Source organism: Neodiprion lecontei, chromosome 7 (assembly GCF_021901455.1).
Source record: "Neodiprion lecontei isolate iyNeoLeco1 chromosome 7, iyNeoLeco1.1, whole genome shotgun sequence".
Lineage (NCBI taxonomy): Eukaryota > Metazoa > Arthropoda > Insecta > Hymenoptera > Diprionidae > Neodiprion > Neodiprion lecontei.
Genome location: NC_060266.1, coordinates 6,729,457 through 6,744,510, shown reverse-complemented (window position 1 = coordinate 6,744,510; position 15,054 = coordinate 6,729,457). Strand labels below are relative to the sequence as shown.

The window sequence follows — 15,054 nt, the reverse complement described above, 5'->3', positions numbered from 1 at the left end:
GATCAAATTGATCAGTTTAAATATTAATATTCAAATTTTAAGTTGAATGTTCATAGGCTCGTTTTTTTCACTAATTGTATCATTTTCTATTTCAAATGGAAAATTTACGTCTAGTAGTAAAGCTTTCATAATTGATTCCCTTTTGAGTTACAATACTCTACTTATTCTACTTAAATCTTTTTCAAACTTTTTAGTTGACATATCAGAGTGTGGTAATTAATTTGGTAAAATATAAAGAACAAATTTGATACCATTATGATTATTGGTTCTTATGATGATTTCAATTTACCATTCGGAACATCTGTACTATTGTTACACTACAGTGCTCTCTCATTTTCTGCAAAAATTCTACAGACGATTTGTCACAAAAATGAAAAATTATGCTACGATAATATTTATTGTTTTAATAAACGCTCTTTTATTTCTTAAGAATACATGGCTTTCCTAATTTTTTTAACGTTTATTATTGCATAGTTATAGGTTTTGATGTGTTATCCTGTATTTTTCTGTGATTGTGCATTAATTTTGGATTAACTCTAATCTGATTCGAATGCTCGGTAAAATAATACTAAACTTTAATAGCGGTATCACTGACTGCACTTGGTGCGCAGTGAGTGCGATTTTCCAAGAATCTCGCATCTGCTATTGGTTAAAAACTGGGAAAATTGTACTCATTGTGCAGAGTTGAAACCGCCGCTATAATCCGAATCTGACCCGGTGCGGACAAATTGCGGTTTCTCTAGCTCAGCGATGTTTCTATTGGTTAAAAAGTAGTGAAGCAACACTTAGTTTTAACAAGACAAAACGGCACCATTTTCAATTGGTTGAACAGCATGCACACTGAGTGCAATTTCCTATTTTCAACCAATAAGAAAAGCGGAATCCTAGGGATTATTGACTGGGCACTCGGCGTAGCCACTTGAAATGGCTCCGTCACTTAAATCAGTTGAACAAAAAAAAAAATTACCTTATTTTAATATATCATAGTTGGAGATTATGTCTACAGTCACAAAAATGATTAGATCACCGATTGTACTGTGCGAAGTGCAAAAAAAAAAAAAAAAAAAATTATTAATAATAATAATAATCAGTTTTTATTTATACAAATATAAACCTCGCACGAAAACTCGAAAATTCACAAAGTATTTCTTTGAACATCGACGTTTCTCTATTGTGTCTATAGATATTTTGTAGAAATATGGTGAGTACAGTGTATGTGAGTGTATAAAAGTGTATTGATTTTTTAACTAATATCGAATTCCACCGAGAGAAAACGTGCGAACTGACTGAGAGTGTAATTCCCTAGTTTTCAACAATGGAAACGCTAGGAAACTAGGAAAATTGAACTCGGTGCGCGCTCTTTCTGTAAGTCGAATTGGCCATAAGTAGTTTCTCAGGGATATAAATGGTTTATGTATTACAAATGAAGTATTCATATACATTATATATTAGCAATTTTTCTGATCGTATACTAAATTTGATCAAAGTTCTTATTAATTGATTCAAGAATAGCAAAAAAAAAAAATGATCATCAACCGCGGAGATAAGCCAGTCCAGAAATAGCAATCACATTTTATTTCTATATGTATTAATAAGCTACATACAGTAGTCAATGTCAATAGTTCAAATGATAGAATATAGTCCTATATACATACCGAACGATGCCTCATTAATTAATTAGTAAATACAATTGCTTGATCTATTTGAATTAATTTAGGTGTCTGCACGCCAATGCCTGTTACAAAGTTCGAAATAAACGAGTTGCAAAGTAATCCTATTTTAGCTTCGTTTCAAGTTGATCAAAACTTCGCGTAACTATACGATAACGTAGTGGTAAAACACAACAAAGATGTGAATATTTCGTCCTTGCCAGCTTACGATTTAGCGTAATGTAAGAGCGTTTCACACCAGAGGTTTAAGTATTCGATAAAACATTGCGATCTAGTTATAGGTACAATAAGAAGTATAGAAGAGAGGTGATCCTTTTCAAATATTTCATCATTCGAGCAACGTAAATTGAATTAAACAGCTTAATAATCTTGGCCTGATTCATAATTGTTATATTGGGATTGATCAGGGCGACCATTACTATCTCCGTCAGGGATCCGATATTTTTCTTCATGTTCATCTTCGTATTTAACAGCTGCTTCATTGTATGCTGTTGTGTAATTATTACTATAGTCCGGATAATCTGCGAAGGAGAATGACAAATTAAAAAATATCTCACTGACGGCAGAAGCCGAATTAATCTCAAAATATATCATGCAGGGTTATTCCAAAGAGTTCGTACAAGTAGTTTCGTTTTTTATTAGTCCTGAAACTTTTTATTTGCAGTGATTGGAAAAATTTAGACCTACGAGGAATATGAGCTTCATTTTCTCCAAGATCAATATCTACAATCATTTAGCTTCCTAGGCGACAGAAAGAAGAGAACAAAACTCATTGAAGGAGTACGTCGATTCACTGTTTCGAATTTTTACGAGCCTGACAAATTCTCTGAAACTCTTGAAGTACAGCCGACATTCGGGGACATTTTCATAGCATTGCTGAAAGTTTAGATTAACAAATACCCTGGTTGTTTCTAATTTGAAAGTGAGTTTCACCGAATTTGGAACTTGGTAAAATCTTGAAAGCTAAGCCGCAGTAGATTTGTTACCTTAGAATTGACATATAATACCCTGCAATATATTCAAAACTTGCCGATGAGTAAACCCAGCAATAGCAAATAACTACGCTTACCATCGAGTGGCTCTTCCTTAATGCGAACTTCTTTAACGTCCTCGTCTTCACGATCACCGCGATCTTTGCGTTGCTCTTTGCGCTCTCGATCACGATCTCGTCGATCACGTTTGCGCTCTCTATCGCGTTCGCGATCTTTACTGCGGGATCTCCTGCGTTTGCGTTCTCGGTCACGATCTCGGTCGCGTTCTCGCCTTTCACGAGGCCGCTCTTCTCTTTCAATCTCTTCGATGTCAGGGTCAGGAACACGCTCTCTGCTGCGTCTACGTTTGCGATCACGGGATCTGCTGCGGGATCTCCGTTTACGGTCCCGCGATCTTCGACGCTCTCGGTCCAAGCCACGGTCGCGGTCCCTTAAAAAACAAGGTTCATTAGATTAGTATAAAAATCAAGACGACAGTACAATGAAGAGTATGCAAAATGATGCTTTCGTTGCTCATCGTCCATTTCACCATAAATATATTTACTTTTTTCCCCAGTAACATGCAGTTTTTTCAAATAGTATGCAAGAAAAAGTAACCGATTAATTTTTCTGTAAGTCGTAATCGAATATTTCATCTGTTAGAACTTTCTTACAGCAGATTTTTTTATATTCCAAAATAAACTGGTGCAGTATTTAAAGTTAGAATGACTTTGTTTAACTTAGTTACAGCTAGTAGAAGCAGAAGTGGTTGGCATAGGGTACAGATCAGGTCGTTTATCACAAGTTTTTGAAATTTTGCAAGTATTCCATTTTAAAGATTTTTGTGAAAAAAATATTTTTCACACACCAAAACAGGGAAAACTGGTAATATTTTGTTACATAGAAAGGTTGCTCAAGTTTTGCTTACTTTCATTTTCGAATGCGAGTTATCCACTGTAAGGTTTAGATGATAAAATGTCCCCAGAACAACACACCAGTACTTATTCAAGTCTTTTAAAAGAGGTATTTGAATATAAATCACTATTTGCAAAGTTAATTTTGTGGAAGTCACCTGTCTCTATCAAGGCCACGCCCAGTGGCTTCTCGTTCTCTTTCAAGCCGATAACGTTCTCTTTCACGTTCGTTGTCTTCTCTTCCGGAGTGTTTGATATTGACATCAGGACCGCCTCTTCTGGTACCCCCAAGACCACCACCAAGTCTCCTAGGTAGCCAACCCTTAACTGTCCTTGCTCGTTCCACATCAACCAACACTCTTCGACCATCTATTTTCTTACCATCCGCATGTTTATACGCAGCTAAAATGATTAATAGTTCGTTTTCAAAAGATCCAACAATTTCACACGTACCTGAGTGGGAGCAAATTTTCTCTACCTAAAATTTTCTCGATAATTTGAATAAATAACCTTACACAGCATAAAGTTTTTCACTGTGACTTTACAACCATCAGATTACTGAGCTGTACCCACGTAAAGAAAGTTCAATTGATCAAACAAATAGATCATTTCATACACGTTTGTTCTTTCTTTTATAAAATATATGCAGTATGAATAATGATTATAATGATGGAAAAATTCATTCAGACGGTCTGCAATGTTGTTTTATTGTTTTTCTGTTCTAACGAACGCGTCGGAATTTAGGAATTTTTTTTATCATTTCGAATTGATTTCTAAATTTGATTCGATGCCCCTACTCAGGTAGAAATAATTGTGCCTTTTTTTAATGATACCTACGTAGAACGGGGAGCTGGAAATTTTATACATTTTCTCCAATAGATTTGTTTTTTAAGAACCAACACGTCTTCGCATTCAAGTCATCTTACCCAATGACTACTAGGATAATTATACGTATGTATTATTCATCAACAATAAAGGAGATGAGGCTCTTATTCGTTTAGATGATTGACATCTTATTATATTGTCTGGAAGACTCATGTAATATTTCGGAAAGTAGAACATAGTAAAAAAGTCGGAATTAGTCAGAATATTCTATATTTGACACAGGTTATGAATACGAGTGCAGGGCGCGAAGGAAATCTGAGAATATATTCTGTATGATTTCGCTACGCTTTTGCAATCGTTGAAAAAGATTATTGAATGTTAATACAGAATTTCGGACTGTTTTCCAGCAAAGTTTTTTTTGCCTTAGTCTACTTGTGAAAAATTACAATGCGCTAGCGAAGATGAATATAATAAAGTCATCTATGAATGCGTAGATGCCACAAGACCTTAATTCTAGTAGGTTACTTCATTTTGTCAAAAAAGTATAGCAGATACAAAAAATACCTACCGCGGCTACTTACGTACGGAAGTTAACACAAACTCTAGGTACTTTTAATCGTGAATCGAACTTGTAAGTGACTCGCGGGGATAGAGTAGTAGGCCAGCGCGTACGCTATTCATTGGGAAGGTGCCCAGTCTTCGTATGTTCGTTCAATCTCCAGAGAAGATTATTTTGTTTTTTTACCTGGTGCGCTTTATATTATTTTTACTTACAACCAAACCGTGCGCATTTATTTTAATAATTTATACTTCTAACTTGTACTCGAGTTTAACATTACATTAAATTGATGGGCGATTTAAATCGTTCTATCCCATTTCTTTTCTATGTTCTCGTTACTTTCTTTTTCTTCCTTTCTAATATTTCTTCCTAAAAAGGCATCTGCTCACAGAACCATTCTACTTACTCATACATACACTTGTTTTGTTAAGACACTCTGGGGGTGGGGGTGGGAAGTGAAATTTTGTTTGAAAAAAAAAGCAATGTACGGTTAATTAGTATTCCATACAGAAATTGGAACATATCACTGGATTGGTATCCGAAAAATGACAATTACTACGTAGTTTTGCTGTCATGATTAGTTTGAAATATCTTGTGTTTTCACACAGCTGGTAGCAGCAGTCATTATAAGTGCTTTTTATTTTATAGTAATGATAACAGTCCGGTGTGTTGCGTTTTCAATAATTGAATCAACTTGATATTTTGGTATCTGCATTTAAAAGCTCATCTTAGATTTTACGGAAGTATAAAACATTTTTAGGATAGATTATAGTTTTATGTAATATCAAGGACCTGAAAATTTGAATAACGCTGTAACCAATGTGCCCATTTATCATAAAAGAAAACGTGACAATGTAAACTTGCTACCAGCCCTGTTAGCAGCTACAACACAAGTACTCTATATTTTCGATCATTGCAATTACTTTGGTGTTATTTATATCAACATGGCTTTGTTAACGTGCCGGTTTAATAAAAATGGTAATATCTGCAGTGGAAGGACATTTTTTTCACGTTGAAAACCATTCTATGTCCACAGAATTGAATTTTAGTTGCGAGTCTTGAATTCTTTAAGGACACGAGTCATCCACGCCAGTATCATTAGTTGTAAAATTAGTACCCATTTCAAGGCACAGAAAAACAAGCTTGTTCAGGCTAAACACGTGAAAACAAAATTTTACAAACTACTGTAAGACATGGTGGGATAACGCAATGTTACTTTCATACAGTAATCCAACGTTTACAAGCGAGAGATTTCATTCGATTTCAAAAATAAATATTCAATGATTTTTATCTGATTTATCAATGCTTTATATAAATATATAGCATTCAGCATGTGACGGTTCAATTTTCGCTGCGACAGTTTTAATATGACAAGTATATTTTTATATATAGGCTTGCTCTGTCTTCCTCGCCCTTAAAATTTGAGTTGGCTTATGAGTGACCCATGTCCTCGACTTGAGTATAATTCAAATAAGTGTTTCAAAATCTTTAAAAAGACATCGACTAGGTAGAAAAAGAAAGATGATTCTTTCAGTCTAGTGAGAAAGCGATATTGGTGATATAAGCGATAAATGTCCATTGACCACGTCCCTGAACCTCCTTCTGTTTATTTGTCAGTTTTTAAAAAGTTGAACAATTTCGATGTGGAACACCAATTCAGCGCACAGCATTTTTCTTTCAAATATATTTTTAGGTATATTATGAGGGGAGGGTGTTCCTAAATTTTACGTGAACAAGGGCTAACTAGTTTGACGAGTGTTTTTGGTGGTTTTCTTTTTTCAATTTTCCCATCTGGCTCATTCAGACATTAAAATGAAACTGAACCAGGTAAGGTAAACAGGGTAAGCATAGAATCTAACAAACGTTGTTGTATGTTGGATCTTACCACACATACAAACCTATCATATCAGGCAGGTTCAGGGATTTTGCATGGAATAGTGAACGGCACTAGTTGCCGGCAGCGGCCGCCACGCTGTACCAAGAACAAGATAAAAACTGTATTAATCAAGACAGCCAATATTGTTTTTTGTGATTCGTTTACCATATGTGTATTTTTAGTAGACAGTAGTAGTCCTGCACGGATGTATGGCGAGACCCCCTTTACCGTTCAGGTTTAGTATCAATGGAAATACATAGTCTAACTATAGCCCAGCCCAACTATACTATCTGGATGTGATTTTAGGAAATATCGAGTTTCTTACTAGAGGGCAATAGAGACTTTTGAGAGGGCTGTTTTTTCACCCGGTTACTTACAGTGCATGTCCCTCTCGTGTTCGTATTCGATGAACGCATAACCCCTCGGCTTGCCATTGATTGTATTATGGATTACCACAATCTGTAATAAAACATTCATTAATTATTACAGAAAATTTCCACGTGTTTAGTATTCAAAACCTGTTACAAAAGAACTAGAATTAAAAAATTTATTTCACGTTTTCGCTACTTATCAAGTGCTATTTCATGTAGATTCAAAAGTCAGTACAAAAAACTATAGTACGTTTATGGTTTTGAGCAAATTCTGAAAAGTGTAAATTTAGATTGAAAAGTTCACTCGTCGTGTGTATTTCCTTGATGTTCATCCCAATATCAAGAAAAAAGAATTTCATGCTTACATAAGCAATTATGTATTATGCAACTTACTTTCTTTACAGGACCATAAACCTCAAATTCTCTTCTAAGCTTGGATTCCGAAGTATCGTAGTTCTGTAAAAAGTTAAATACGTGTGTATCGCATCACTTAATGGAAACAAGTGGTGAATAGGTTAAGCCACAACTTGATTATATCTGAAAATACAGAACACGCACATCAATCACGATTCACTTACTATGCGTGCTACAAAGAGGGTTCTGAAAGGGTCGGCAGTGACATTGGGAATGCCCGCTGGATCCCAAACAGCAATTTCTTGTTCAAGTTTATAGGCAACTTGTTCTGCCCGTTCTCTTCTACGGCGTTCCAGTCGTTCTTCACGAGTCTCAACACGTACTGGAGGCGGAGTATCTTTTGGATTCTAGAACATAAGCAGACTTCATCAAACCTAAATGATTCATCAGATATTAAACGACTTGTATTAAATTCTGCAAAAATAATTCTTAAAAATGTACCATTACATTAACGTAACTCCAATTTTACAGTATCTAATTATTGGCAAATTTCGCTCACTTCAATATCATATATAACTTGTACTTTCTGCTACAGTACAGGTCAATAATTGATATAAAGTACACGTAATCGCGATTCAAGGCGATATGGAAAGTTGGAACGATACGTTATACTCAATATTGGATCTACATATTCTCTACATATTCTCTACATATGATATCATGATTCTGACAAATGATCATAAGTTTAACTCTGAATGTGTAAAAAAAAAAAAAAAATGATGTGGTAATTTCGAACATTCCAAATATTTGATGGGGGAAATTTTTTGATTGAGAATAGAATAAGCCATCCTTCCGTCATATAGTAATAAGAATCTTTATGTTTTATCGTAGGTTGGTATTCATAACCACATACACATGAGGTGCAAATTATTTGAACAGTTTCTGTCATATTTAGAGGTTTACAAAATACATATGAATGAGTTATTGTGCGATTTGCATATGGTTACACTTGCCAGTAACCGTGTATGGACTGTACATGTCTAAAACGATCCATGTAGGTTTACTCTGTGACGCAAATACAGCTGAAAAAACTTGCACGAAAATAGTAGGTACAACCATCCTCATTCCAGTTAAAGAACAGGCTAAAGTTTATAACGTTACTGTAATAATGCATTTATAAAAACTCATTATTTTACAACTCTATGATTTTCTGAAATTTAGGGAACCACTAATAAAGCACAAAGAACTTTTCCATTTACTCTAAAGGTGAAAAATAGTAATTTTTGTTTCAACGTTTCGATGCGGTAACGTAACTAATTTCAGCTTCGTAATTAACGGTTATGTTTTATTTCATACATTAGAAAACTGTTCAAATTCATACAGACAGATGAAAAGTCTCAACTGTGGTAAAACTATAATTTTCATCTAGTCATTCGGAGTGACATTTCGTTGATAGGGATGAATGAGGGTATATGGACAAGTGAAGAGAAAAATGCGTGCTAAGACGTGGAGCGAGTTGAATCAATTGCGAGTTGATCAATTCCGAGCACTCCTCTTAAAAGCTTCGTTAGGCGCATTGTAAATGTGGGTAGGAACTTTACGACCGCGTAGATTGAGAGGTGCGGTTTTAGAGTCGCCAATCTTTGATGCTTTGTGGACAGTGGGTATGAGTGTAAATTTTGACGCGTGCCGCCTCGGCGATGAGATAAATATCAGGCGGGATTTGTAACCTGGTGTATACTGACCTCGAAGAACTTGAGAAAAGCTCCGACCCCGATATATCCTCCATTCTTCTTTTCGTGGGGTAGCTTGTTGGCGGGTGGAAGGTACGGTATCGGTTCTCGCGGAGCGAATAACGCGAGTAAATTCGGCGGTAAAAACTGAGTCATCGTGAAAAGTACGCTCCGCTAACGGTTCTGCATCTAAAGGAGAAACCGTTTCCCCTTTATGACGGGAACAATAGACGAACGAAAACCAACTTTACGACCCGAGGCGAACCAAACACACACTTTACAAAATGGCGGCTCGGTGTTTCTCCCTTGTCTCCCGATGCGGCGCCGATTCAACGATGGAGCCCACGCATGCGTTTGACGCCTGCCCTCTGGTGGTATTTTATTCAACTACGCGCGATGCGAAATCCGCTGCCAACTCTAGAACGAAGAACGAAATTCCCTGCAAGGGTGTTGATAGCAGCGTTGCCAACCTATCAGACGAATATTTCATTGAATGGCGCTAAAATGATTCTCTAGCACCCGTATTCATAGTCCTTCCTTGAGGAACAAGGATTCCTTGTTCTCATTTCACGTTTCATTAACAAGGAATCCTTGTTCCTCAATGAATACGGGTGTAGATTTCTCAATTGCGCCACAATAATTTTTCATGTTTCTAATTTTCAAAAGTGACGTTTGACGGTATTGAAAATCAAGAAATACAGGAATACATAATATATTTCATTTTTTCGCTTTATAACATGGACAATTTTCCTACAAATGTATAATGATAATTATCGAACGATCGAGGCAACACGGACAGATTTATATCCTAGAATCTGAATTGTAAGCACAAAGATATTTCGAACTTTTACTCACATAACATGTTTTTATTTTTAATATTTAGGACCACTAACTTGTCAAACAGATACGTTTGAAAATTGTAGACGCTATCTAATTGGTGCTTATTTTCTCAGGAACCTCAGAATTGGTTGATTTTTAGTCTGTTATGGTTTGATTTCACAAACCATTTTTAGAGATTTCGTTGTTAGTCTTGAGATTTCGTCAGAGATTTTCAGATTTTCTGATTTCAAATGAACAGCTCAGATGGTTGGTCAATATTCAAAAATCAGCCAATCGGCAATTTCTTTTAAAAATTTCATTTCCAAAATGTGGCAAATAAAACGCATTCATGGAACACTCTTGAGGAAAACCTGGAATAGTCAGCGATCTTCGTTTTGCGTGTCATTTAGGAAAAACAAACACACAAACAGGGTTGCCAATAATCTTAGAGTGTGAAATTTTCCGACTTTTCCAAGTTTTCCAGATCCACAATGGTAAATACACAACTAGTGTATATAAATTTACCCGGTTGTGAGGAAGTTAGCACGAATCCGATGCAAGGGTACGGAACGTGAAAAAAAGTTCAAAAAATTCTTATCATATTTATCAGAAATACCTGCATCGAGATGTAGCTAGTTTTTAGAAAAATTCTGTATCATTCTGAAAGTTTGAATCATCCTAATAATGTTTGCGAGCTTTCCTAAGATATTCTAGAAAGTTTCTATAAAGAAATCTTATCGTTGTCCATCTATTATCCTTTCGAAACTTTATTTTTGATTGAAAAATCGAATAATTCCGAATTATCGTATTTTTAACTATTTCTCAGCAAGTCGAGTTAGAGGTGAAAATCAGCCGGAGAAAACTCATATTTTTCCAGAACTCTATTATGAACGAGAAATCTGAAAAAATCTTCAGATTAGAATAACGGTGTAGTTTAACTATGACGGGTGATACAGATTTATGAAAATCTGAAATGGAACGATAACTTCAAGTGTGTCGACTCGCAACAATAGCGTTCTTCTGTAGCTTCATACTCTTTGTCAGTACGCTATAAACACAGTCAGTAGCTTTTACATAATGCGCTTGATGCTCACCAACAAGTGCAATTTCCCTACATTGTGGCCAATAGGAAAGGGTGTGTGCTATTAGGGAAATTGCACTCACAACCAGTGCGCATCAAGTACGATAAGTGGAAAGTCCTCCAGCACTTTCCAGAAGTGTATAAAAAGAGTATAACAGTGGTAAAAATTTTGTATAAGCCACGCCGAGGTATCATTTCAGCTCTCTTTTTCTTCTATTTTAATTATTTTCCCAAGACTAGCGTTACGCTAATTGTACGAATGTTTTTACAAATTATAACGTTATTCGCGACTTGGGAAACATTTATCACTTGGACTGCAAAAATATTACAAGTTTTAGATATTTAGATTAGAAATATTAGATACCCATGCTGGAAAAAGACAGCACATATCATGACGGAGTATTCAGGACTTTTAGATACTTTAGTATCTACAGTAATACGCATATTAAAGTATGTGTTCCGAATGCCTGATACCTACGAAAAACTAGTAAGTAGTATAAGACCGTGTCGAGTTGACGTAAAATTTAATCATTTATCACCAACAGCTATATTCTGATTGTATTCTATTTAGTATTTGTGAGAAGAGAAAACATGATTTATCGATTTTAACCGGGAATTCGAGCAATTCCAATCTTTTTAATACATCGTGGAAACATCGAGAACACCATGAAGAATTTTTTCCAGAGGTTCCAATGATTGAATATTTTTCTTCGCAACAGTGACGATACAGTACCTATGTGTGGAATTTTGCCAAGTTGAAATTGATCACTTTGAGGGCGTTTATTATAACCTTGTGACCTCGAAGAGGAAACAGAATCATATACACTTTGTATAGTTATTCAGTGTTCGAACAACTATATATTCATACATACAGCTGGCCATCTAGTTTGCGGCAGTCCAGCTTGGAAGGACGCTACCATAAATTGTCCGTCGCAATAAATCATGTGCAAGATAATGGGGTCTGGCCTGTTGGTTCTTGTCCCTTTCCTTGTATCTAGATACCTTCAGAATCGAGTAGCAGGTCGGTTTTCCGCTTATCGACTGAAAGTGTGACGTAACAACACGAGGCGAAGCAAGCGTGCATTAATGCTTGCCGGAAATTACGGCCCTCTCTCACCCCCGAACCTCGGGGCGCCAGGAGGGACCCAGATTCTCGCCTTATGCGTCCCTATAGAACGATTCTAATGCTTTCGCGCGCCCATCGCCCTGCATCATTGCCTATTTCACCGCTCGGTTATCTCTCGACTCGCGTGATTTCCCAACCCCCGCATCTAGGCTCTACATCCCATCACTCAAATCGAGTCACCCTACGAATTAAACGAAAGCTATTTTTATCCCAGCAATTCGTTCGCCGTCATATCGTATACGTATTCGATTGGCCTGGGTCAGTTTAGGGGATATGCTCTTTCGATTCACCGTGTTCGATGAAAAATGCTCGGAACACAGGGTATTGGATTCTAGCATGTAACGGAAGGTGCAGTTTTATGGTACAAAATATGCTACTCGAAAATATTCCTTATATAACGCGAGCGTGTTATACGCCTTTTCCAATGCGTGTTTTCCGTACACAAAGTACACCTTTCTATGACGGTCGATTGAGTTTACGAATAATCATACGCGGAGTACTGAAAAGACCACTTTTAAGTCCTAGCAATAAAAAACCGTCTTTTCTGTACTGCGCGCATGCGCTGTCGCGAAAAAAATTGGCATTGCGCGACCCTAACCTCAATTGCGTGCGTCGTGAAAAAACGCGTAATATACTCATGTTATATGAAGAATCGTGTGCATCAAGGAGGCAACGGTATTTTAATCTTCCGTATTCATATCGCAAACCTATGCTCGGCCTAGAAAAACCGGGTTTGCCTCCTCTCGTTTCTACACTGAGAGAAATTAGTAGCTCCGATTACCGCTCAGTCCTTAACTATTTTCATTTTTTATCACCATCGAAAAATATAGTTCTAGGTAGAAAATGAAAATTAGTCTTCTAGCTGTTACCGGAAAGTCTAGTATCCGTTACTATTCTTTCTCATTACGATCACTGTTACTATATTTTCTTGCAACTGTTGCGAAAATTTAATGCTTGTGCAAGAATAAATTGACGTTAAAGCCTTGTTTAACTAAAAAAGTAGAGTAAACCTCACAAACTGATTTTGCATTGCAATAACCAAAAAAGGATCGACAATAGCGCAAAATGTTTACGCGTACCTCGTTTTTAGTAATTCCAACAATATTCAAACACTTTTTTTAACGATACCTATTTTACCGAATTTTCTAGTTACTATAACAAATGAAATTTTTCCCAATACTATAAATTAGCTCAATGTGACAAAGCAAAAGCACGCAGCTTGCTCCAAGTTGTATTTACTTTGATATCGGTGAAATTTTCCCAACACAACCATGTGATAATTATTTTTTCATGCCTGATTCGTCAGTCACAACTATTTCTCAGATCTCAATATATCTGCTCTGACATATATGTAGATACTAAAATACTGTACACGACTTTGGTTAACAGCGTTAGTGTAAAACATCGCGTCAGAGAAATTTTCCGATACTTCTATGAATGTGGTATACGAGTAGAGTAGTTCAAGGGGAGTTACTAATCCGGGACACAGTCTCAAAAAAGGCATAACATGTGCGAAAGCTTTTCGGACAGTTGATAAAAAAGTTCATCAGCTCTCTTCAGAAGTTTCAACAAAGCTTTCTCCGCTGTCTGAGGGACTAAGGCATATGTATAGTTTTCTACAGACTTCAAACTTCGTAGCTACAAGTTCCGTGGACAGAGTTTCGACATTTTACGTTATGGTAGTTAAGTCTTCGGTGACGAGCAATTGGCTTCTTGTTCTGAAAGGTCAATAGCTTCGATTTTCCTAAAACTTGGGTTTAGGTTCTCCTCTCGTTCACCTTATTTATTCTGAGCTCACCAACAGAAATTTAAAACGTGTTGAAATTCCCGTCAAAATTGATCGTTGAACAATTTTCGCTGTCGTCGAATTCAAATATGAACACAGAATTTTGAAATTCGAGGATGAGGTCGAGTTTGTGAAGCTTGACGTACAGTTTTCGAAAGAATATTGGGTTGTTATGGAAATAAAACTTTACCTCGAAATTTTTGAATACAATTTGATACATTTAATTTTCAAAAGAGACGCAACTATGGTGAAGTTCATATTCATATAGCATTTTAAGTCGCTGATTCTAAACCAACATTGAAACTTCGAAATTAAAATTGGCCAATAATAGCATACGAAACTTGAGAAAGACTTGAGGAAATTATTTCAACAGTTTCAATCGCATCAGTTTTCCGATTTCACCACGAGAATTATTCGCTTCAAGGTACTCGGAGTATGAAATTTTACGCATAGGTTAACTGAATTCTATTTTTAATCATAATCTCATTGTTTCCACTGACTCTGAAGAAATAGGTTTGAGTTCACTTGAATTCTGACGCTTAGCACAATCCGGGATACATTTATCGTTAGTCACGTGACCTATATTTTTTCATGCACCATGCATGTTACAAACCCATTTGACTTTTGATAGCAGTAGTTTAAATGTGATTTTTAAAGCTCGGTAACACTTGCAATATATATGTATAAAGTAAAAGTGTTCAGAATTCCAATGTAGCGGTACGTTGAGGTCGTGTAGTACTCCTACCTTTACCGACCGAGCAAAATCATCCTTTTTCTTCCTATATTAAATAAACAAGCGAACGAAAATGGTTCAAATTTCAACTGTTTTAATATACGAAGAAACATGGTGAGTTTGCTCGGTCGGTAAAGGTAGTAGTACTACATGATCTTAAATAGCAGTCAACCATATTTACTATGCGTGCAGTAAATACAAGTAGGTACCCGGAATATATGGCTCGACAAAATGCG

At 36.2% G+C, this 15,054-nt stretch overlaps 1 protein-coding gene across 1 annotated transcript; it reads right to left on the bottom strand.

Moving 5' to 3' along the window:
- Positions 1 to 1,560: 1,560 nt before the first annotated feature.
- Positions 1,561 to 9,594, bottom strand: LOC107227892 (U1 small nuclear ribonucleoprotein 70 kDa). The gene is given in 9 exon segments (XM_046745589.1): positions 1,561 to 2,191; positions 2,740 to 3,092; positions 3,714 to 3,957; positions 6,838 to 6,864; positions 6,867 to 6,911; positions 7,193 to 7,274; positions 7,580 to 7,642; positions 7,765 to 7,947; positions 9,286 to 9,594. Coding segments are annotated over 9 exon segments (1,302 nt in total). The 5' UTR covers positions 9,430 to 9,594; the 3' UTR covers positions 1,561 to 2,030.
- Positions 9,595 to 15,054: the final 5,460 nt, after the last annotated feature.